Source organism: Eimeria acervulina, genomic scaffold (assembly GCF_000499425.1).
Source record: "Eimeria acervulina Houghton genomic scaffold, Eah_scaff82, whole genome shotgun sequence".
In the NCBI taxonomy this organism is placed as follows: domain Eukaryota; phylum Apicomplexa; class Conoidasida; order Eucoccidiorida; family Eimeriidae; genus Eimeria; species Eimeria acervulina.
Window position 1 is genome coordinate 1 of NW_013547124.1, and position 23,025 is coordinate 23,025.

A 23,025-nucleotide genomic window follows, 5' to 3' on the forward strand; every position below is an offset into this window, starting at 1 on the left:
GGTCGTGCGGCCCCCCCGAGCCGTAGAGCGGCTGCGTATGCTGGAGGGGCAGCTGATCCTGGTTTGGTGCTGCATGCAGCTGCTGCTGCTGCTGCTGCTGCTGCTGCTGCATACCAAAAGAAAGGCGAATTCGAAGGGGCTTCAGCCCGTGAGGCCTCTGCGCATTTCCCTCGCCAATTTGCTGCGGAAGCGAAGATGGTGCGGAGCCTGTTTGATGGTGCATCAGCTGCTGCTGCTGCTGCAGCATCTGCAGCTGCTGCTGCTGCTGCATCATCTGCTGCTGCTGCTGCAGTTCTGTGGGGTGCATTGAACCCTCTCTTGCCTTCTTTTTTGGCTTGGAGGATTTCACTTTCTTCTCGCGTCGCTGCGGGCGCTGATCGACGCCCTCACTGCCAGCTGCAGCAGCAAAAGGCTGCTGCTGCAGCTGCTGCAACTGCTGCAGCTGCTGCTGCTGCTGGAGCTGCTGCTGCTGCAGCAACGATCCCTCGAAAGTAGCAGCATCGCTCCCCTCATAAACACCAACGGGCGCATGCAGTGGCGCGGCTTGCAAACGGCTGCCTACAGCTGCAGCAGCATACGGCTGGTGAGCAGCAGCAGCAGCAGCAGCAGCCTCGGCCTCTCGCGCTGCGGCCCTACGCTGCCTTTTGGTTTGCGGTTGCAGCAGCAGCTGCTGCTGCTGCTGCAGTTCCTGCTGCTGCTGCGATGCTCTCTTTGTATGAGGAAGAGGCAATTCAATGCCATCAGGGATATACCCCAAGTAGCTCGGCATGTACGGCTGCTTCTTGCTGCTTCGCGAGCCTGCTGCTGCTGCTGTTGGTGCTGCTGTTTCTGGTGCAGCTGCAGCAGCAGCAGCAGCAGAAGGCCTTGAAGGGAGGCGCATCAGAGCCTTCCTAGGTGCAGAAGAAGCATCAAATGCTGCGGATGCTGCGGGTGCTCCTGTTGTATGCAGCAGCATTTGCTGCTGTTGGTGCAGCGGCTGTTGGAAGTGTTGCTGCTGCTGCCCAGCAGCAGCAACAACAGCAGGAGAAGCAGGAACAGGAGCAGCAGGAGCAGCAGAAAAGAGCCTGTTAGCAGAGAGAGGGTGTTGTTTGCTGCGTATCGAGCATGAATAAGAAGAAGCAGCGCTGCGGCTGTTTGAAGCAGCGCTGCTTGTAGAGACAGCAGAGCCGTCGTCTTCTTCACCTTCTCCCTCCATCAACTCCACGCCTAAGCTCTCCCCCTCTAACCCCACACCTTCCCCTGCAACACAGCAGCAGCAGCAGCAGCAGCAGCAGCAGCAGCAGCAAGAAAGACAATGCACAAGCGCAGCAGTTCCCTCGTCGGCAGTCTAATAATAAATGCACACGTTATATCTAACAGCAGCTACAAGAACGGAAAGCAACAGCAGCTACAGCAATAGCAGCAGCAATAACACCAGCAACAGCAGCAGCAATAACAGCAGCAACAGCAGCAGCAATAGCAGCTGTGCTGCTGCTCCTAATAACACAGCTACAACTACTCTTAGTACCACCAATACTGCTGCTGCTGCTCCTGTTGCTGCTGCTGCTGCTATTGCTTGTGCTGCTGCTTGTTCTGCTGCACCATCTACTACTACTGCTACTGCTGCAGCTGCAGCTTGTATTATTAGTACTATTATCTTTATTTATTATTATTAGCATTGCTGCTGCTGCTGCTGCTGCTGCACACCTGTTTGGGGTGCAGTGGGCGTTGGGTCCCAGCAGCTTTTAAATGCAGCGAAGAATTTCTGAATTCTCTCGCCTTGAGCTGCGCTGTGCATGCAGTGGAAGTAAATGCACGCCTTCACTCGGCTCCTCATCAGCACAAAACCCATACACTCCAACGCCTGAAGCAGCAGCAGCAACAGCAACAGCAGCACAACAATAAAAGCAGCAAAAGCAGCACACGCCCAAGCAAAAGCACTAGTAGTTGCAGCTAAAACGAAGAAAAAAACAGAAAATGAACAGGGAGCAGCAGCAGAAGCAGCAACAACAATAGCAGCAGCAGCAGCACAAAGCAGCAACATGCCGCTGAAACAGCTGCAGCAACGGCGACAAGAGCGGCGCGAACTCGAACAGCAAAACAAAAACCAACAGCAGCACCGCCAGTAGCAGCAGCTGCTGCTGCAGCTGCGGCAACAACAAGGGCACCAGCAGCTGCAGCAGGAGCAGCTGCAGCAGGAGCAGCTGCAGCAGCAACAACAGCAGAAGCGGCGTACCCTAAGGAAGAGGGGGCTCTCTTGCCCGTTGTAAGCCCTCGCATTCTCCACCAGGCGTGTCAAATACTTCTCCAGCTTGCTGCAACACAAAAACAAGAACGAAAACCAAACAACACCACTACTACTACTGCTGCTGCTACTGCTGCTGCTGCTTCTACTGCTGCTGCGTTTCGTGCGGGTGGTGCTGGTGGTGGTGCTGCTGCTGCTGCTGTTGGAGAGTCCCGTGCTGCTGTCATAAGCTGCTGCTGCTGCTGCTACGTTGATGCCTCACTTGAGGGAGGTGAATTCGCTTTTGTCTGCAAACCGCCGAATTTGCAGCAGACAGACGGGTTTAGCGACGCGCTGTACAGACACCAGAAACATAACCCCACATGCATGCACGCATACTGCTGTTGCTGCTTGTGTCGTTGCTGCTAGCGCTGCTGTTAAGTTGCTGCTGTTGCAGCTGCTGCTGCCACCTGATTGCCCTGCGTAAGCTGCGTTGCATAGTGCGGCGAACAGATGAAAAAAATAAAGTGGAGACGAGCGCCCACACAGTGCATGCTGCTGCTGCTGGTGGGGGAGCAGCAGCAGCTGCTGCTGCAGCAGCAAAGAAGCGCGAAAAAGAACTTACCTCGAAATAATCCTTATAAACAGCTGGGTTAGGGAGCTCAACAAATGCAGAAAATCGTTTGTCTTCAAGCGCCTCCGTTAATGCCTCTGCAATAGCTCGGTTTAATAGCGTCCTCCACTGGGTTGGGTTTGCTGCGCATGCAGCAGCAGCACCTGCGCTGTCTGCTGCTGCTGCTGCTCCCCCACACCCCCATATGTCTTCCCCTCCTTCGCTGCCGCCGGGAACCACACGCCCGCAACTTCCTGTTGCTGCTGTTGTTGCTGCACCAGATGATGCAGCAGCAGCACTAGCTGCAGCAACACCCGATGAAGACACCGTGCTGCCGCCATCTCGTAAAGCCGACCCTCCAGTTGAACTCGTAGCTGCTGCTGTTGCTGCTGCCTCTGCTACTGCTGATGGGTCTGATGCTGCTGATGGGTCTGACGCAGATGCTGCTGCTGCTCCTCCTGGTGCTGCTGCTGTTGCAGCAGCAGCAGCGTCTCCTGCTGAGGAAACAGCTTCAAGCGAAGCAACGGCACTCTCCGTCAGCGGAGTCGTACCACTGGGCGGCACACGATCCCATCCTGTTGCTGCTGCTGCTGTTGCTGCTGCTGTTGCTGTTGTCGTCTCTGCTGGTGCTGCATCTGCACCGGGCAAAGTGGAGGCTTGCACAGCAGCTCCTGCTATCATTTCTGCTGCTCCTGCTGCTGCGGCGTCCGCTGATGCTGCTCCTGCTGCTGCTGCTGTAGGTGCAGCAGCCTCCAATGGGCCCGCGGGTGTACCGTCAGCTGCCTGCGAAGCTCCGGGTGTATCCGCAGCAGCAGCAGCAGCAGTAGTAGTGGATGGAATTGAAACTCCCACCCCAGTCCCTACTTTGAACTCAGCTGCAGCGTCCGGTGCAGCAGCAGCAGGCGCTGCTGCTGTGGGAGATCCAACAAGGGTTGCTGCTGCCGCCTCCCCTGCTCCTGCTGCTGCTGTTGCAGCTGCTGCCTCTGCTGCTGGAACTGCAGCACTGCCGCCAGCAGATGAAGCCGCAGCTTCCGCCTGAGGCTGCTGTTCTTGTTGCACTTCCGGCTGTTGCTGCTGCAGGACTTCCTGCTGCTGCTGCTGCTGCTGCTGAGAGAAAGGCAAACTGGCGCTTTCTCCCTGCACCGTCATGTCCGCAGCTGCTGCAGCAGGAGGAGCAGCAGCAGAAGTAGCAGGCAAGGCTGTTTCTCCCGTTGCTGCTGCTGCTAGCGACGGCGCTGCTGTTGATACTGCCTCATGTGCTGCTGCTGCCGCACCGCCAGGAAGACCAGCAGCAGCTGCTGCAGCGGTTCCTGCTGTCTGCGTCTGCGGCGCATGCGTTGCCGCCGCAGGAGCAGTTCCAGCAGGAGCAGCAGCTGGAGCAGCGGCAGCAGCAGCAGGAGGTTGTGTCGTGGTGCTGCTGCCTACAAACTGCAGCGGCACCGGCAGCAGCTGAGGTATTTTCTTTTTGCGTTGTATCGACCAGAAATCTGACAGTGCGTAGCCGCACTTCCAAAGGTGTGCTGCTGCTGCAGTGTTCGCCACCAGCTGCGTCTGTACGTACACCCCAAACAGCAGCAGCAGCGGCAGCAGCAAATGGAATAATACAGAATCATCATCTACGCGCTTCAGCCTTCTCTTAATGCCACGCCGCATACTCGTCTACAGGCCTCTCCTACTCTGCTGCTGCTGCTGCTGCTGCTGCTGCTGTTGCTGGGACTACGGTTAATAGGCTTCCTAACACTGCTCTTCTTGCTGTTGCTAAGGCTAGTAAGCCTCAACCTCTGCTACTGCTGCTACTGCTGCTTTTACAACGCCTCTTCTAATCAGGAGCAGCAGCAGCAGCTGCTGCTGCAGCAGCAAGGTGTGGTGGGGCCGCACCTGTGAGCGTTCTACTGTCTTAGACCACTTGAACAGACACGGAGGAATTGCTTCGCCATAAATGAGGCCAGGGAGATGCAGCAGCTGCAGCAGCAGCACAGCAACAGCACAGCAACAGCAGCTCCAACCAACAGCAGCAGCACGCGCTAGGCGGCAGCAAACAAAACAAAAATTAACGAACAAACAAACAAACAGACAAAACAAACAAGCAGGCAGACAGAGAGGCAGCAGCTGCTTGATTGCTGCTTCTGCTGCTGCTGCTTGTGCTTATGCACAAGCAGAAGCATAGCAACAGCATCAGCTTCAGCACCATCACCATCATCATCATCAGCTTCAGCAGCAGCATCAGCAGCAGCAGCAGAAAGAGGCTGACCTGTCTGATTTTTTGAAGTGCATCGAATAGAGTGGCTTCCTTTGGATTTCGCGCGAGCTGACTTTTTAAAATACCAAAGTCAAACGGCCGACTCCAGTTCGCCTCCAGCTGCTTCCGGCGACGCAAGATCTCACGCACCCTATACAGCAGCAGCAGCAGCAGCAGCAACAGCACGTGCAGCAAGAATAGCAGCAGCAAGAGTAACAAGAGTAGTAACAGCAGCAAAGGCAGCAGTGGCAGAGCAAAAAAAGCAAATGGAGCTGCAACAGAAACGGAGGCAAAACCAGTACCAACAGCAGCAGCAGTATATCTGCTGCTGCTACTGTTGCTGCTGATGCTGCTGCTGCTCTGCTGCACTTGCATCAACTTCGCGAAATAAGACCCTATAACTCCGAGAGAAAAATATAATATATATATATATATGCAGCATATAAAGCCCCACACGCATGCATGCGCATGCATGCATTGGGTGTACGTACTGTTCTTGTCTCTCTGTCTCTCTATCTTGTAGTTCGCCATTATACATGCCGCTTTTAATAACGAGGGCATCTTTATCTAACTTTAACTCCGCTGAATGCAAAATCTGCTCTTCAATTGAAGACGGAGTAACAAAGCGAATCGTCAGCACTTCGCGCTTCTGCCCAATACGGTGAGCCCTGCAGCAAATCATCAAAGACCAGCAGCAGCAGCAGCAGCATCAGCAGCAGCAACACCAACAGCAACAGCAGCAAAAACAACAACAGAAGCAGCAGCACCAACACCAACAGCAGATGCAGAAGCAGCAAAAGCAGCAATAGCAGCGACACTAGCAGCAGCAGCAGTTGCAACAACACCAACAGTAGCAGCAATAGCAGCACCAGCAACAGCAGCAGCAGCAACAGCAGCAGCAGCAACAGCAGGATACCTTGACTGTGCCTGTTCATCGTTTTGGGGGTTCCAATCCGAGTCAAAGATGATGACGGTGTCTGCAGACTGCAGGTTCACCCCAAGGCCTGAGGCACCCAACAAACCCTAAACCCTAAAACCCTAAACCCTAAGCCCTAAACCCTAAACCCTAAACCCTAAACCCTAACCTTTAACACCTAAACCCTAAAATCTAAACCCTTAACCCTAGAGAAGAAGCATTAAAGAAGCGCACTCGGTGGAGTGTAGCGCCTGCATTTGTTGCAGCGCTGTTTTGCAGCAGAAGTATGTGTGTAGGAGGGTTTAGGGTTTAGGGTTTAGGGTTTAAGGTTTGGGGTTTACCTCCTGCTTTGGTAGAAAGAATGAAGAGAAAATAAGGAGAGTTCTCCTGATTATACAGCGCCAGTCGAGTCTGCCGCTCTTCGCTCGAAGTCCCTCCATCCAAACGTAGATATTTATAACCCCGCAACGATAAATATGCCTGCATGCAGCATATCATTTGCATGCATTGATGCATGCATTGATGCATGCATTGCTGCATCCAATGCTGCATGCATGTGGTGTGTTGCGTGCAGGTAGGCAGGGAGGAACACTGCTGCTCTTGACGCTGCTGCTATTTCCTGCGGCTTGCTGCTGCTGCTGCTGCTACTGGAACTGCCGCTGCTATTGCTGCTGTTGCTGCTGCCCTACCTCTAGGAGGTCCAGCAGCTTAGTCATTTGACTGAATACCAACACGCGGTGCTGCGCTGCCTTCAATGCCGGCAGCAAAACATCCAGCATGGCGAACTTCCCGCAGCAACGCACCAGACTCTCATCAGCTGCAACAGCAGTAGCAGCAGCAAGCGACACGCAGCAGCAGCAGCAGCAGCAGCAGAATATTTCATAGAGCAAGACAATGCTGCTGAGCGTACAGCATCCACTACAGCTGCTGCTGCAACATAATCCCTCACAAAAAACCAACCAACCGCACCAGCAGCAGCAACAGCAGCAGCAAAAGGCCAGCAACAGCAACAGCAGCTGCTGCAGCAAGTGCTGCAGCAGGTGATGCAGCAACCGCAGAGGTGCATCTCGCCGCAATCGCATGCCAAGGCTAGAAAGCCAGGAATATCCACACCCAGAAACCCTGAACCCTAAACCCTAAACCCTAAACTCACGAGTAAAGGAGCTAAAGCAAAAGAGAAAGGGATGGTTGCAGACTTTGCGAAGTTGCACCATGCGGTTGTGGCCCATAGGACTCTCTTCGATCTGAACTCACAAACCCCAAGCCCTAAGCCCTAAGCCCTAAACCCTAAACCCTAAACCCTAAACCCTATACTCTATACTGTAAACACGGCACCCTACACTCGGCTCTCTTAACCATGAACCCTATAACCCACAGAGCTTACTACCCCCTAAACCCTAAACCCTAGCCCGCCGGAGCTCACAATGCGATAGAGAATCCTCTGTACACCAGAAAGAGGACACCAAACAATTTCTTCTTGTTTTGACGGTAACTCATTTGCTACTTCTGCTTTCTCACGCCGCAGCAAGAACGGCCGAAGGACCTGCACATACACCCCAATGCATGCACCGCAGTATATACACACCAATTCTTTGCCCCTGTAGGGGCAGCAAACAACGCAGAGCAGCACAAAACGCAGCAACAGCAACAACAACAGCAGCAGCAACAGCAGCAGTAATCACGCAAGCAGAAGCATACAAACGCCACCTAGGCCCTAAACCCTAAACCCTAAAACCTAAAACGCCAATAAGCCCTAAGTCTGCAACCGCAAACCCTACAGCCGAATAAACCCTAAACCCTAAACCCTAAACCCTCGACATCGTGTGCGGCGTTTGTTGCCGGCCTTGCCTTGTGAAGTCTATCAACGATGAGTAGTTTTTCTTCTTCTGTAACGGTTAGGGTATGGCCGGATTCCTCTGCTGCTGCTGCTGCTGCTGCACCCCCCTGCAAAGCCCCTAAAGAAGATGAAGAAGTTCCTAAGGGAACATTCAGCCACTGCTCGAAATTTAACTTCGCATTAAATATTGAAGGCATCAAAAAATTTAATAACGCCCAAACCTCCACGATGTCGTTCTGCAGCGGAGTCCCTGTTCATAGAAAAGCAACAATAAATATGTCAATTAGTTTATAATAGTTAATTATAATAATTAATAATGTATATATATAATATACATATTATTATGTAATTATTATTATGTAATAATATTTACACTACATATATATATATTTTATATAAGTAAACATTCAGTAATCAATATGTAATTCATAGACGGAGAAAGGAGCGAATAAACAAGCAACAACAAGCAAACAAGCAAACAAACAAATAAGTAGCTGCATAAGTAACGAACAAACAAATAAACAACAAACAAATAAACAAATATACAATACAGTAGAAAAGCAATGAAAACCAACGCGGAAAACAACAAACAAACAACAAATAAACAACAGCAAACGGCAATCAACAAATAACAAACCAAAAAATACACTTAAGAAATTGTATGTACAAACTATATAATATGTATAAAAATACATAGGCATTGATATACATAGGCATATATATATATTTATTTATTTATATATTGGAGACAGAGAGAGAGAGAGAGGCATTCGCGAAGATGAGGTCTTGCTGCTGCTGCTGCAGCTGCTGCTGCTGACGCACGGGGGTCTACGCAGCAAAATGCAACGCTAGCACAACACCCATCGGCGCTGCTGCAGCAACACGCTGCACGGCTGCAGCTCTGCAACAGCAGCAGCAGCACTATAGCAGCAGCAAGACATCAGCAGCAGCAAAAGGAATAGGGCCCGACCTGTCAGCGCGATGCGTCTGCGAATAGAGAAACCGGCGTTCAGCGTCTGCACCAACTTGCTGCTGGGGTTCTTCAGCCTAAACAGCAGCAACAGCAGCAGCAAAAACAATATACGATGCAGCCCCGCCGACGGAAAGACGGTTTTTCTGCAGCATTAAGCTGGGCGCAGCAGTGGCAGCAGCTGCAGCAGCACAGCCAAGGAGGCGCTACGTTGCTGCTTCAGCAGTATTCGAAGGCACGAAAGCACAGCATGGCAAGCGCAGCAGCGCATAGAAGAATCAACCAGAGAACAGCAGCAGCAGCAGCAGCAGTAGTAGTGGCAGCAGCAGCAGTAGCAGCAGCAGCGCGAGTAAGAGAAACAAGAAGGAAGAATAGGGCAGCAGAGCTGTTGCGATAAGGAACAGCAAAGGACCCCTTATTAAATCCCAATCACACGACAACGAAATGAATAAAAAGAAAAGCATCAAATAAAGAAAGAAAAGCTCTAAACCCCTCAAAATGAGCCTAGGAAAAGCAGAAAAAAATACAGCACGCCCGAGTACCTAGGGTTTAGGGTTTAGGGTTTTGCGGACCTGTGGGCCTCATCTACAATGAGGTATTCCCATTGTATTTTTTTAAGGAAGCTTTTATCGCGCAAGACAAAGGCATCCGTAGTCAACAAAACATCAAAAAGCGGCTCCCAGAAACGCTGCGCCTCGGGCCCGCTACTATCAACACGAACGCCTGAAACAATTCTGCTTCGGAGTGCCTTACGCACCTGAGTAAAACAAACAACATATATATATATATATATATACATATCCTTATATCCTTATTCCTAATATATAACCCTATTAGTACACAATGATAAAAGAAAAAGTTAGAGTTACTGAGCACCGTCACATCCCTTACAAACGAAACCCGCAAAAGTCAACGAAAAAAATGAGGAGACAACAAACAAGAGCAAAGTAAAAGGCAAATACACGAATAATGAAAGTAATAGAAGCATCAGCACGTACGCACAAAACAAAAAAATAAAATAGAAATAGTATCATACTTCCTTCGCTCCTTCATATACGACAATTCGCAAAGAGGGCCACCACTTTTTAAACTCGAACCGCCAATTGCCGTGCAAAGTTGAAAGAGGCGCCAGAATTAAATGGGGGTTGCGAACGCCTTTCTTTTCATGAAGATATGCCAAGAAAGATACTGTCTGCACGGTCTTCCCTAAACCCATACAGTCCGCCTGCAGTAGCAGCAGCAGCAACAGCAGCAGCAGAAGCAGCAGCAATGAAAGCAGCAGTGATGCGATGGAAAAACCCAACGCCAAAATACATATATGCACCACCTTCATGCTGCTATCTCCTTCCTTCCTCTCCTCGCACAGCAGCAACAAAGAGCAGCAGAAGCAGCAGCTGCAGCAGCAAGAGCAGCAGCAGCAGCAGCAAGTGGAGCTAACGAGTATTCCATTGAGGCCATTGTTGTGCAGCGAGACGAGCCAGTTGAGACCCTCCATTTGGTACGGCCGGAGGGTCCCCCCCTTAAGGCAGGAAGGCAACTCCGTAACTCTCTCCTGTTTAAAGAAAAGAAAAACAAAAACAAACGAAAAAGGGAAGATAAAAAGGAATATTAAGACAAAGTATCCGCATGCATAAGGTGTATATGAAGGTGTCGGGATATACAATAATGTGTGTGTAATACATATGAGGTGTATATGCAGCTCATGTGCGGGGTAGAAACAAATATATTAGGCGCAGATACAGGTATGTTAGGCGTGTACACAGGTATGTGGGGTGCATATAAAGTCAAAAGTATGTGGGGTGTATATAAAGGTATGTGGGGTGCATATAATGGTATGTGAAATGTATATAAAGGTATGCGGGGTGTAAATAAAGGTATGTGGGGTTTACATACAGGTATGTGGTGTGCACATGCAGCTATTTGGGGTGTATATGGAGCAGGTGCGTGGGATGTATACAGGTATGCGGGGTGTAAAAATGAAAAGGTATGTGTGTGGGAGGGACTTATAGGTACCCGTTGGCTGTGAGTAATGCGATAATATCTTTCTTTCGAAAACAAAAAGGAAGAAGAGAGCGAGCCAGAAGCCTCCTCCGCAGCACCGTCTGCTTCCTCCTCAGTCTGCATGGTACACAGCAGCAGCAGCAGCAGCAGCAACAGCAGCAGCAGCACGAATGAAAAGGCAGCCGCTACTGCAGTCCGAGGGTAGGGAAGCGGAAGTGTGTGATGCTGATAATTTGTTTGCACGGGTTTGTTCTTCACTTTGCAGTGTCTTAACAACGAACTCCACAACAAACCTAAAACCTAAACGCAGATAAATGCGTGCATGCATGCATGCAGTGAAATTCTTACAGACGGGACTGTGATTCCTTCTCGCTCCCGCTGCTCCACAACAAGGCTTCCTATCTGCTGCATATATCTCTCTGTCTGCCGCACCAGCTGCAGCAGCCTCTCGTTCTTTGTTTCTTGTAGCAGCTTCAGGTAACCCGCTTCGTCGTGCTTCTGCACACGCAGCAGCAGCAGCAGCAGCAGCAGCAGCAGCAGCAGCTGCACCACAAAACTCCGCGCCCCCCTCCCTCACCTCTCTATACACCCCAGCGCCCCCATATTCATGTAAATAATACGCATACAGCCACAAGGGCAGAGACACCCGGAGAATCCACGCTACAGCAGCAACTTCAGCAGCAACTGCAGCAGCAAATGCAGCAGCAGCAGCCAGAACTACGCATGTATTGCATAAGCATCAGCAGCAACCAGCCTCCGCAGCAGCCAGCAGCAGGAGCAGGAGGCAGCAGCAGCAGCAGCATCTAACCCTCAACATATCGAGCCTCTCTTTTCTCATTTGTGCTGCAACAGCAGCAGCTCCAGGACAACCGCAATCTGTGGGGTGCAGCGGGTGGTCGCAAGTTGAGGGCCCTTCTGTTCCGTCTGCAGCAGCAGCTTTCTTTCTCTTGACAGCAGCAGCAACTCTGCGTAGCTGCCGCAGCATGTCGCGGTGCTGCTGCAGGAAGGTGCGTCTGTGGCTATCAAGGAGCTGCTGCAGCACTTGCTGCCGTTGCTGCTGCTGCTGCTGTCGCGCTGCTGTCAATCTGTCTCCCCTCTCCCGCAGCAGCCGCAAGGCCCTGTGCTTCCGCGCCAGCCGTATAGGAAGCGACTGCAGCGGAGGAAGCTGTCCTGGTGCTTCGGTTATTCGCTGCAGCATCACTTCTTCTCTTATTTGCTTTTGAAAGGGAGCCAGCAGCAGCAGCCGCCGCTGCAACCGGCTCAGACGCGCCCGCTCCTGCATACTGCTGCTGCTGCCGTCGTCTGCTGGGCGCTCCAGACCCCCCACCCCCCACCACTCTTCTGCAGCAGAAGAACAAGAAGAGCATTCAGATTCGCTCTCCTCTCCAGAAGTAGTAGCATCGGTAGCTGATGCTGCTGCTTCTGCATCGGCGCTACGTGCTGCTCCTGCTGCACCTGCCGCTCCTGCTGCTGCTGCTTCCACTTCTTCCCCGCTCCTGCTGCTGCTGCTACTGCTGCTGCTGTGGGGACCTCCAGCAGCGGCAGAGGCGTCCTCCCTCTTGGCATCGTCGTCGTCTGGGCGGATTGCTGGCTCCAGCTGCTGCTGCTGCTGCTGTTCCTGTTGCTGCTGCTCCTGTTGCTGCTGTCGTTGTAAGCCGGTAGCAGTGTCTGCAGCAGTATCGGGCTGCGGTGGCTCATCTTGCTGCAGGGTGTCCTTCATAGAGGCTGTTTGGTGCTGCTGGTCCTGCTGCTGCTGCTGTTCCTCCTGCTGCAGTTGCTGTTGCTTTTCTTCTTGCTGTTGGTGTTCGTCTTGCTGCTGCTGCTCCTCCTGCTGCTGGTGCTCCTCTTGCTGCTGCTGCTGCTCTTCTTTCTCCAGCCGCAGGCGCGCGAGTTCGTCATACTTTTGCGCCTGCTGCTCGAGAGCGTCTACCGCCCGCTGCTGCTGCTGCTGCAGTTGCTCCTCATAGAGCTGCACGAACAGCTGGTGGCTTCGGGGTCGCTGCTGCTGCTGCTGCTCTTTCGGCATCGGTGGTTTGTAGCTTGCTGCGCCTTCTGCTGCTGCAGCAACAGCAGCAATGAATTCGCGGTTGGGCTTGAAACCCAAAGCAGGTGATATCCCTAGCTGCAGCAGCTCCTCCTCCTGCAACGGCTGCTGCTGCAGCAGCAGCCGCATGTAGGCGCGGGTCTGCCGCACCAGCCGGTCGAGTTGATCCCCCGTAAAGAGACGTGAGGGGTCTATCTGCTGCTGCTGCTGCTGCTGCAGCCATCGCAGTACAACCAGCAGCACTCGCACACGTGCATCACGTAGCGATAGCCGGTGGAGAGACAGCTGATGCAGCAGACGGCAGAAAGCGCTGTACAAGCCAGGAGATTCAGGGGTGCGCAGAAGCTGCAGCTGCTGCTGCTGCAGCTGTTGCTGCTGCAGCTGCTGCAGCTGCTGAAGCTGCAGCCGCTGCTGCCGCACGTGCTGCTGCTGCTGCATCAACTGTGGCGCCTTCATCATCCCCACCGGCAGTTGGGGCTGCAGTTGCTGCTTCTGCAGCTGCTGCTGCTGCAAGTGCTGCAGCAATCCACGCTGTGCAAAGATCTGATGCTGCTGTTGTTGCTGCTGAGCAAGCAGCTGCTGTGTAGTGCTGGGCGCAAGCGGTGCTGGAGCAGCAGCAGCAGCTGCAGCAGCTGCTGCAGCTGCTGCAGCTGCTGCTGGTGTAGTCGTTAGCTGCGCCAGATCCCGCACTTGTCCCTGCAAAGGGAACGTCAGCTGACCGCCATTCATCTCCTGCGGCTGAACAGGCAGCTGCTGCAGCTGCTGCTGCAGCTGCTGCTGCATTTGCTGCTGCAGCTGGGCCTCCGGAGTCTCAGGCCAGTGTTGGGTGGCCTGTTGCTGCGGCTGCTGCAGCGGCTGCTGCAGCGGCTGCTGCAGCGGCTGCTGCGGCTGCTGCTGCTGCTGTGGCACCAGCGAGTACTGCTGCGTGAGCTTCATTTGCTACAACACGCAAATGCTTCGATCCCGTTCTCAGCTGTTCTGCAGCAGCAGCCGCTGCCGTTGGCTGCTGTCGCTGCTGCCTTACAGGCAAATGCCGAAAAACATTTGAATGCCTCGTGCTGCGGCGCAACAGCAACAGCAGCAGGAGCAGCAGCAGTACTGCTTGCGGCAGCTGTCCCAGCTACCCGTCTTAGAGTGCCTCACCCAAAGGATGTTCGCTCGGCTGTGGAGGCTAGACTGCCGCAGCCGCTGCAGCAGCAGCTGCTGCTGCGCACTGCAGCTGCAGCAGGCGCTGCATGAGCTGGTGCTGCAACAGCAAGACCCAGTTGGAGCCCACGAGATGAAACAAATTGAAATACGAGGCTACAACCCCTGTCCCTTGGCCAGGCAGCCGAGGGGCGTTCTAGCAAAGAGGGAGTATTCAATTTGAGTTTTCACCGGTTGCCTGGTAGCAACTAGCCTCAAGATTTAATATGAAGTGAAGACAACACCACGTTGATGTGCCGAACCCTCAATGGCGCGAGCCGTTCATACAGCCGATGCTGAAACCAACAAAACGGCTGGGGGGTAGACTTGGGTTCCCTGCTGTCGTTCTGAGGCGGCAGCTTCCGATATTTGCGAGATTATGAAACTACAGGCAAAGGCACTGAAGAAACGCAAAAGAAGAAGTAGTAATGAGCTGCGGCGGCGCAGACAATCTTACGACCGCCTAGGCTCTCTACCTGCGAAGCAGGCACAGATATCCGGGCTTTAGGTACGCGCGAAGCCCCTCAATAGAGAGGCAAAACGATAATACAGGCAAGTTACTGAATAAAAGCCAAAATGCCATGAACAGAAAGCCCCAGCTTCCCCAAGCCTGGCTCTGCTGGGCTCTGCATGCAGTGTTCGTTGGGCAGCGACAGCGGCAGCGGCACCCGACGAAACCTGGAAGTAATCGCCATTAAATAGACTATCTTTCGAGGTTAAAAAGCTCAGTTAGTCATTTTATTCGGGAAACACGTAGACATCCACAAGTCTACGGTCTCACTTGTAGTATGACGCGCCCTCGAGCAGTGGTAAGCATGTCGGCTAGAAGCTTTCCTCTTTGCTGTTTCTTTTCCTCTCTAATCCAAACACGGTTTACCATTTATTTTAAAATCTGTTTTAAATAGATTAGTCCTGAGAGCTTCTGCAGCCTTTTAGGGATTTACCCCTGTGCTATTCTCCCCTTGTGCATTGGTCGTTTCAACAACAACCACCACTCACGGGGTGTCGATAAGAAGCAGACAGGCCTCTGTCTGTACGTTTGATGAAGAGTATGCGCCTCCCGAATGGGCGGTTTGTTGCTGCTACCGTTGTGGCTGCTGCTGCTGTCATTACCGTTTCTGCCTTGAGCCAGTTGCGTGGAAACGCCCGCAGGAATATTTGAAGATATCACGCGTAAGATGAATGCTATTCGTGGTGGACAGTAAGTATCATGCTACATTACTATTAAATATCAGTTCTAAGTGCATGATAATTATATCTGTTAGTACTCTAACCGCTGGGCATTTGAATATGTAGACGCGCAACCCAAAATTTCGAAAAAGTAAAGCATGGACAACACCTGAGAGAGAGGCAGAAGCAAAGGGAGGAGTGTAAGCTGTGCTTCTCGACAGCAGCTGCTGGGTACGAGAGCCCTGGGACGAGAGAAGCTGCTACACACCTTTAGAGCAGCAACAGCAACAACAGCAGCAGCAACGGCAGCGGGACATGCACGTAGGCACAGACAACCTGGAGGAATACGCAACAGAAAACAATCCAAGTGCGAAGATACATTTGAATTGCGCCGTATAACGAAAACATATATCGTTGAGATGCAGCGAACAACAAAGAAACGATTGTCTTGTTGCTGTTCTGGAGATGCTCTTCTTGTATTGCCGTTCGGAGGCAACGCCGCATGCAGGAAGTCAATGAAGTTGCAAAGAGAAAAAGAACTGATGAGAAACCTGTGAATATCTTCATTGCCCGCGTAATGAATATGCACGTTCATGCACATAGTTGAATATATACATGGACTTCAATATATGTATGTATACATGTATAATGCACACAAATATATAAATATACATATTTATGAAAGTGCTTCTATGGAGGTGTAGGTTCACGAACATCGTTCTATACATGTAGACGCCTTGCAAACAACAGGTTGTGCTGTTGTTCTTTTGCGTGTGAGGAGTTACGAGAGGTGCTCTATTTGGTGACTGACACAAACGCTGGCTAGAAAAAAGGCCTCTTCTTGCTAGCGCATGCTGTTTTAGAGTAGCTACGGCATTCGCGCAACTGCTTTGTTTATGGGGAACTAGGATTGGCAAAAGCCGGAAGCCTCCCTAACAAAGCTAGTCGCACTAATCGCCGCCAGCATTTAATCCGACGGAATAAACATCATAACAAAGCATGCACAAAATCCCTTTCTGAACAACTGACAGCAGAAACTGAAGTGTTCGAGGAAATTATTCAAAGGCTGGACTTTCATAGAAAGATACTACATCCCAACGGAAACAGCTGGAGCCGATATATAAAGGTATGAAATATACGAGCCCAAGAAGGGCGGCATGGGCAAAATCACATTAAGAAGGAACTTCACACAAGAAGTAAACGCACGAACAACTTTGGATATTTATTCAACTCGTGAACAACCTAGAGAACTAAAAGAACTAAAAGAAGCTCATAAACAACCTGAATTTTGGACTAATTCCATGAGAAACATAAGGCATCTATTTAGCTCAAGAACGCAGTTCGTGATGCTGCGTTCAGCCTTCAAGCGAATTCCTCTCTGCAACGTCAAAGAACATTTTTGAGGGGGCCTATTCTAAGGAGGAACACACTTCATACAGTACGCTTCTATTACATGTACATTCACTTAATTCACAGATATATTTTAAAGGAGTTTTTCTCGTAAATGACAGAATTAGAGCACCTCAGATATGCCTGCAGTGAGAGTCCTGTCTCCGCCGCGGTACCAGCGGGGTGTACGGCGTGCGCGGAGAGGAGTATACATCTTAAGGCTCATTATCCTCTTTATTTGTATTCAAATTTCTGTTCCTTTCAAGAATACGAAAGAAGGAGAAGAATACAAGACAGCTGAAAACAGACACCAACACCGCATGCGCGATGCTTGCAGCAGCCATCAACTCGTCGGCAACGGCGGCGCCGGGGCTGTTGGCCGTAGTAGGTGAGCATCACAAGCGCCTCGATCTTCCCTCAATAAAAGGTGTAATTCAATAAGAGAACTTGTGGAAGTCAGCGCCTCTCAGAAACCTCATGGGAACTCCCGCAGTCACCTAATTTGTTGCAGCTTTCCACTGCTGCTAATCGCTCTTCACCCTGGTGCTGCGGGAGCGGTAACGCACGCAAGGCAAGCAGCATTCTTTCCGGTATCTTTTCGCATATGAGGGCGTTTTGACTCGAAGACGTTTTCAGCGAGGCGAAGGGTCTCATTTGTGCGTCGCTGCAGCAGTCGAACCCAAGTTGAATCTGCAGCTGCAGCTACGAGTGTTCTCTGTCTGTCGCTGCGCCGACTGTTCGCTGGTTGTTCTGCAAAGATGGCGGGCGCCAGCGCAGTGCTGGTGCTGGACGGTCGAGGGAAAGTGATAATAGGCCGAGATTACCGCGGCGACGTCTCTCTGGCTATTAGCGAGAGGTTCGCCTGTAGGGTTATTGACCAGGAGGAGGCAGCTGTCACGCCTGTATTTGAAGACGAAGGGGTGACGTATTGCTGGGTGAAGCTGAAAAACATCTACTTGCTGGCGTTGACTCGCCGAAATGCAAACGCGACGATGCTTTTGGCGTTTCTGCACAAGCTTGGGTCAGTGCTGACGAGTTATTTCCACGAACTGGCTGAGGAAAGTCTTCGAGACAACTTCGTCATTACTTATGAGCTTCTGGATGAGATGATTGACAACGGATACCCCCAAACCACAGAGGTGAAGGTTTTAAGCGAATTCATCAAAAACCAGGCGCACCAGTTGTCTACAGCAGCCGTTCGGCCGCCCACCGCAATGACAAATGCAGTGTCATGGCGGTCTGAGGGAATAGTGCATAAGAAGAATGAGATTTTCTTAGACGTTGTGGAAAAACTGGATTTGTTGGTGGCTGCAAATGGAAACGTACTGCGTTCTGAAATCCTGGGCTCTCTTAAAATGAAGTCTTTCCTCTCTGGCATGCCGGAGCTGAAACTGGGGCTTAACGACAAGTTGGTGTTGGAAAACAGCGGGAAATCAACGGGACGAGGCCGTGCCATTGAAATGGAAGACGTGAAGTTTCACCAATGCGTTCGTCTTGCGCGTTTCGAGAACGACAGAACGATCTCCTTCATCCCCCCGGATGGCGAATGCGAGTTGATGTCGTACCGTCTTCACACCCAAGTGAAGCCGTTGATTTGGGTAGACTGTCAAATAGATACAGGCACCTCAGGCAGCCGCTTGGAGTACCTGGTGCGCGCCAGAAGTCAGTTCAAGCCTCGTTCAGTTGCTGGGGGCGTTGAAATACGAATCCCTGTGCCTGCTGATGCGGGAGCAGGGCACTTCAAAACGACCATCGGCAGCGCTAAGTACGTGCCTGACTTAGACTGTCTCGTGTGGAGCATCCGCCACTTCCAGGGGCAAAGAGAATACAGCATGACGGCGTCCTTCTCCCTGCCTTCTGTAGAAGACGAGTCCAGACGCAACTTCATGAGACGCCCCATTCAAGTTCTTTTTGAAATTCCCTACTTCACAGTCTCAGGCATCACCGTACGCTACCTCAAAATCATTGAAAAGAGCGGATATCAAGCACTGCCGTGGGTCCGATACATCACCCAAAACGGAGACTACCAACTTCGCCTCACTTGACTTGTTGCAGCGGTGCAGCTAGCTGCCGGCAGCGCTGCTGCTGCAGGACCCCTGCAGCATTGCTGCTTCAGCAGTCAATCACCAAATGTCACCAGCTACTGCACAACCCAGGATAGTGGGATTTCCCCTTTACCCGTTGTGTCGAGCACCAACAGCACTCGCCAGTTGCTGCTACCACATCGAGTCGCACTTCGTGTTAAAACTGCACAAGGAGGCGGGCCGGGGCCGTTGGAGCCCCCTGGAGACTGGCGAGCCCCCTTTGGGGGCCCAGGGAACTCCTCGTCCTCTATCGGCACGTGCAGGGGCCTGTTTCATCAATCAAGTACATTTTTAATCTCTGAGTTGGGTTCAAATTGCAAAATCCTGAGCCATTAGGCAAACGCTGCATGAATTCTGCTACGTGGGATGCACGCAGCTTTCTTGTGCCTCTTTCTGGGCTGACTGAAAGCGGTAATGTATTTGTGTAGGGGAGCTCAACGTGTACACAACGCATCTATTTGCTTCATCCTCTAAGGGTGGGCATTCCCGGAGAGGGTGGCATTTGATGCTGCTGCTCCGGCTGCTGTAGTTGAGGTCGTTGCTGCTGCACCTGCTGTTGCAGCAGCTGCTGTTGCTGTGCTTGCTGTTCCTGGCAGCGGCAGCAGTCTATACAGGGGCACAGGCAAACCGACCCGAAAAAGCCGGAACCGCTTACGTGGGTTGAGGCGTTCAGGTCGAGGAGAGATTCCAGGTGTGCGTATGCTGCTGCGGGGGGTCCGCCGCATGCAACATGATAGGTGCTGAGTAAGCAACAGCTTGAGTTCACATTGAAGTCGTAGACGAGGCAGATTAGAAGAGGAGAGAAAGGAGCTGGCGTTTCTTCGTACCCATCTAACAGTCTCGCATTTGCGACGTGTCGGGGAGACTCGGTTTCTGATATTTTCAAAGCTCGCGAGGAGATGCGCTGCTGCTCTTGCTGCTGTTGCTGCCGCTGCAGTGGTGCAGGCTGTTGCTGCACACTGCTGCAGCATGGATTCCTCGTATAGCGGCCTAGATAGCTCACAGCCGCTCTTCCTGCAGGCGAACAGCGTTTTTGAATCCATTGGTAATCAATCATATGTATACGTGTATATTGTCTATATATGTGATGCATGAACACTACATATACTATATTTGAGTTGCTTCTGCATATGGCCTGTAATTATTTATTATACATGGCAGGTCTTTTCTGTGTGTAAGAGCATTCACCATGAGCCCTACGGGCCCCCCGTCCCTCGAACATCTTTTAGTTTGCTCGCTGCTGTCGACCCTTCTAACATCCTTGAACTGAAGGACAGCCATTGCATTGCATTCAAAGGAGTATATATGTTTAAATATATATTGATACAGTTTAGGGCCAAGGATTTTCCCGTTAGAAGACAGAAGTTTATAGCCCCTTCCGCTTATGCTTGTCGTTGCAGAGGTTTTTACTCGCATTACCCGCTTTGGCGATCGTTGCTTAGGGTTTAGGGGTTTATGGTTGCAAATGGCTATTACTTTTAGTTTTGTGGCGTTTTAAAGGAGTACAAAATGTGTAAAAGCCGCGTGCTAACCCGGATATGTGATTCACTTTTGGAAAATTGGGTCTTGAGGGAGATCGACGCATAATCCACAAGGGCGTTCCGTAGGCAGTTGGCTGTTGAACAGCAAGCACCAAAAAAGGAGAAATAATAATGTATTTCTAAATTTATTTATGCTTTGTTTATGGGTTTATTAACAAGGTTGCTTTTGATGGAGCGTCAAAGCACGCAAACGTCTCGACGAACCGCTGCGGCCGACTGCTCAGGGGCCCCAAACGATCGGCGTCGTTGAGTACAGCAGATACACCTCTTCGCAGCATGCACCCTTAAAAAACACCAAACACCAGGAGGAGAAAAGACTAAAGTAAAACAATAGTTATAATTATAATAGGCTTAAGAAGGGGATCTCTAGAAGGGTTACCCCATGCTTGGGGGGCCCCTAGCTGCTGCCGTGGGCAGTCGTAGGCTGAGAGAGCAGACGACGCTGCTGCAGCTCCTCCCCAGCAACTGTGCAGCAAATTTGCTCCGTATAAAGACAAACGGAGGCCTCTTCTGCTGTTCATGCAGAGGCAGCAGGAGACCTGGAGACGCCTGACGGATGACTGAAGAGGGCCTAGAGCCACCAGGCCTCCGATGTTATTATCGCAAGACGAAGGTGAGAGGACTATACACATGCAACACATACGGCCTAAGCGGTAGCTGGATCTTCATCTCCTGCTGCGCCTGCTACTGCTGCTCTCCTGCTTCGCTGCTGCAGCTGTCGCCCTTGCGGCGGGGGCCTCGACTGGTATCATAGCGGATCTCATTCTCTTCCCTCTCGATTTTCTAAAGACCCATGCACAGGGCAATAACATCCCACCCATCCCCCCGGCAGCAGCGCCAGCAGGTCTTGCTGCTGCGGCGTCCGCTGCAGCTCCTGCTGCTGCTACCGTTACTTCTGCAGCAGCTGGATCTCCCCCGACCAGCAGCTCGCGTAGTGGGGCACATTTGGCCTCAGGCCGACCTCCTGCTGCTTCGAATGCTGCTGCTGTAACTTCTCGCGAGCAGATAGGGTCTCGTTCCGGTGTACGATGTCGGGGGAGGCGGAGGGCGCTGAGCAGTTGTTACGGCGGGATTGCAGCTCTGGCTATGGGCAGCATGCCGTCTTCTGCAGGTTTCTTTGTGGTGTATGAGATGGCGAAAGAGAAGTTGAAACGCCTGAGTATGTGGAGGGAGTGGAGGGGGCATCACAAGGCCTCCTGCTGTTATTAGTGATGGTGCAGCAGGTGTAGATGCAGCAGCTCCTGCTGCTATTGTTGGTGCAGTTGCTGCGGATGTTCTGTCTGCAGTCAAACCTGTGTCTACTGAAATTCTCGTGTGAAACTACATTAGCTTGCTACTGCTTCTGACTTTTGCTGCGCTGTGGCGTTCTTACCTCGCTATAGATACCGACGCGCCGCTGGCATCAATGCACATCGCCGCAGCAGCCGTAGCGGAGTCGAGCGCCTGTGTCATTCGGTGAGTGCCCAAGGACAGAAGATAGGGGGGGATAGGGAGGTCGCACTGTACTCAAAAGCAAAGATAATGGAGTTGGTGACATTATCTGGTATTCACGTTAATGGTGCTGTGTGGTCGATTTGAGTCAAATTTATAAGGATTCTACAGGGGGTTGGGAAGGAGTTGTCGTGGGCTGGGATGGGTTCGGATGGCTTGGCTTTGGTGAACTGCCGTTTTTTTAGGGTGCACAGACCTGAGCTCAGGCGTGCGTACACCGCAACTTTGGCCTCCTGAGAGAGCGTTGTGTTATTGGGCGCTTGAGTTGCACAGGGGTGTCGTCGCCCTTGGCAGGGAGCAGCTGAGCGGTTGACTGCTCTTAGCTGTGGGTGGACTGTTCTGCTGCTACTGTTTTTGCCCTTGCATGCAGAAATCCATTTGAGGTGGTCAAGCAGCAGGTGCAGTTGGGCCTGCATGCATCGACCGCTGAGGGTTTTTCGGCTGTCTGGCGGTTGGAGGGAATGCGCGGCTTCTTCGTGGGGCTCGGCACTTCAATGCTGCGGGATGTACCGTTTGCTGCAATGCAGCTTTCTTTGTGGGAGTGGTTTAAGCTAAAAGCGTTAGGTGGGTCGCTTCTCTTCTAGATAATTATATATATAAATATATAATATATGTGTGTGTATGGATGTGTTTTTTTCTTGTTGAACATGTGGATGCAAGTACATATGTACGTATTTCAATGCACATTAAAAGCATCGTACAGGTTTGCCTCACGTTATGTGCGGCAGCTCGTGTAAGATCGTCCACGTCGGTACTTATGAACGCATATTTATATACGTATGGCTCAATAAATTTATTTGATTCGAAAGGCTTATGGTTGTTTTGTCTGCCTGCACAGGGGAAAATCCTCCTTCTACCAGCGTCACGACTGTGGTATCTGGGGCGTCAGGAATGGTTGCAGGTTCGTGTGGCGTGTTTTTAACTGTCAGCTCAGGCATGTTGAGTTTCTTTTTGTTAGCTCAGTGTGTCAAGACACCGGAGTATTTGCTCAGTTGTGCTGAGCCTCTGCCTTCTGAGGAAGCATTGTGATCCTGTGAGGGTTATTTCGTTGGTGCAGGAGCCGTTGCCGCCGTAGTGACAACTCCGATGGACGTCGTGAAAACGCGTCTAATGACCCAAACTCCAGGAACGCGTGAAGTGAGTTCCTCGACGCAGGAGCTGCATGCAACTGTTCAGGCGGAGGAAGCCTTTACGGGTGTTGCTATGAAGTAGGCGGCTCTGTCTGCATGCAGCAGAGGTGGTTCTTCGTGTGTTGTGTTGTGCGGTGGGTTAACTGTTTAGTACAGGGGCTTCTTTCACTGCCTGAGCACAATGCTGCGGCGAGAGGGTTTCAGGTCTTTGT

General features: G+C 51.6%; 4 protein-coding genes across 4 annotated transcripts; 2 read left to right on the forward strand and 2 right to left on the reverse strand.

Moving 5' to 3' along the window:
* Window positions 1-13,759, reverse strand: EAH_00014080 (transcription regulatory protein SNF2, putative; the record flags this gene model as incomplete). Its single annotated transcript, XM_013391307.1, has 18 exons — window positions 1-1,239; window positions 1,687-1,843; window positions 2,216-2,294; window positions 2,487-2,557; window positions 2,829-4,367; window positions 4,695-4,778; window positions 5,068-5,206; window positions 5,547-5,723; window positions 5,972-6,059; window positions 7,125-7,215; window positions 7,395-7,514; window positions 7,838-8,058; window positions 8,779-8,855; window positions 9,351-9,535; window positions 10,217-10,330; window positions 10,792-10,896; window positions 11,128-11,277; window positions 11,588-13,759. Coding segments are annotated over 18 exons (6,808 nt in total), but the record flags the coding sequence as incomplete, so codon positions are not given.
* A 3,566-nt stretch (window positions 13,760-17,325) lies between these two features.
* On the forward strand, window positions 17,326-18,612 carry EAH_00014090 (mu1 adaptin, putative; the record flags this gene model as incomplete). The annotated part of the gene is made up of 1 exon (XM_013391308.1): window positions 17,326-18,612. The coding sequence occupies one exon, from the start codon at window positions 17,326-17,328 to the stop codon at window positions 18,610-18,612; it is 1,287 nt and encodes a 428-aa protein (XP_013246762.1).
* Window positions 18,613-19,114: 502 nt separating this feature from the next.
* Window positions 19,115-19,873, reverse strand: EAH_00014100 (hypothetical protein; the record flags this gene model as incomplete). Its single annotated transcript, XM_013391309.1, has 2 exons — window positions 19,115-19,665; window positions 19,840-19,873. The coding sequence occupies 2 exons, from the start codon at window positions 19,871-19,873 to the stop codon at window positions 19,115-19,117; spliced, it is 585 nt and encodes a 194-aa protein (XP_013246763.1).
* A 910-nt stretch (window positions 19,874-20,783) lies between these two features.
* EAH_00014110 (mitochondrial carrier domain-containing protein, putative) lies at window positions 20,784-22,895 on the forward strand (the record flags this gene model as incomplete). The annotated part of the gene is made up of 6 exons (XM_013391310.1): window positions 20,784-20,805; window positions 20,908-21,351; window positions 21,575-21,647; window positions 22,054-22,247; window positions 22,522-22,584; window positions 22,741-22,895. 6 exons carry the CDS (start codon window positions 20,784-20,786, stop codon window positions 22,893-22,895), a joined length of 951 nt encoding a protein of 316 aa, XP_013246764.1.
* Between the last annotated feature and the right edge of the window lie 130 nt (window positions 22,896-23,025).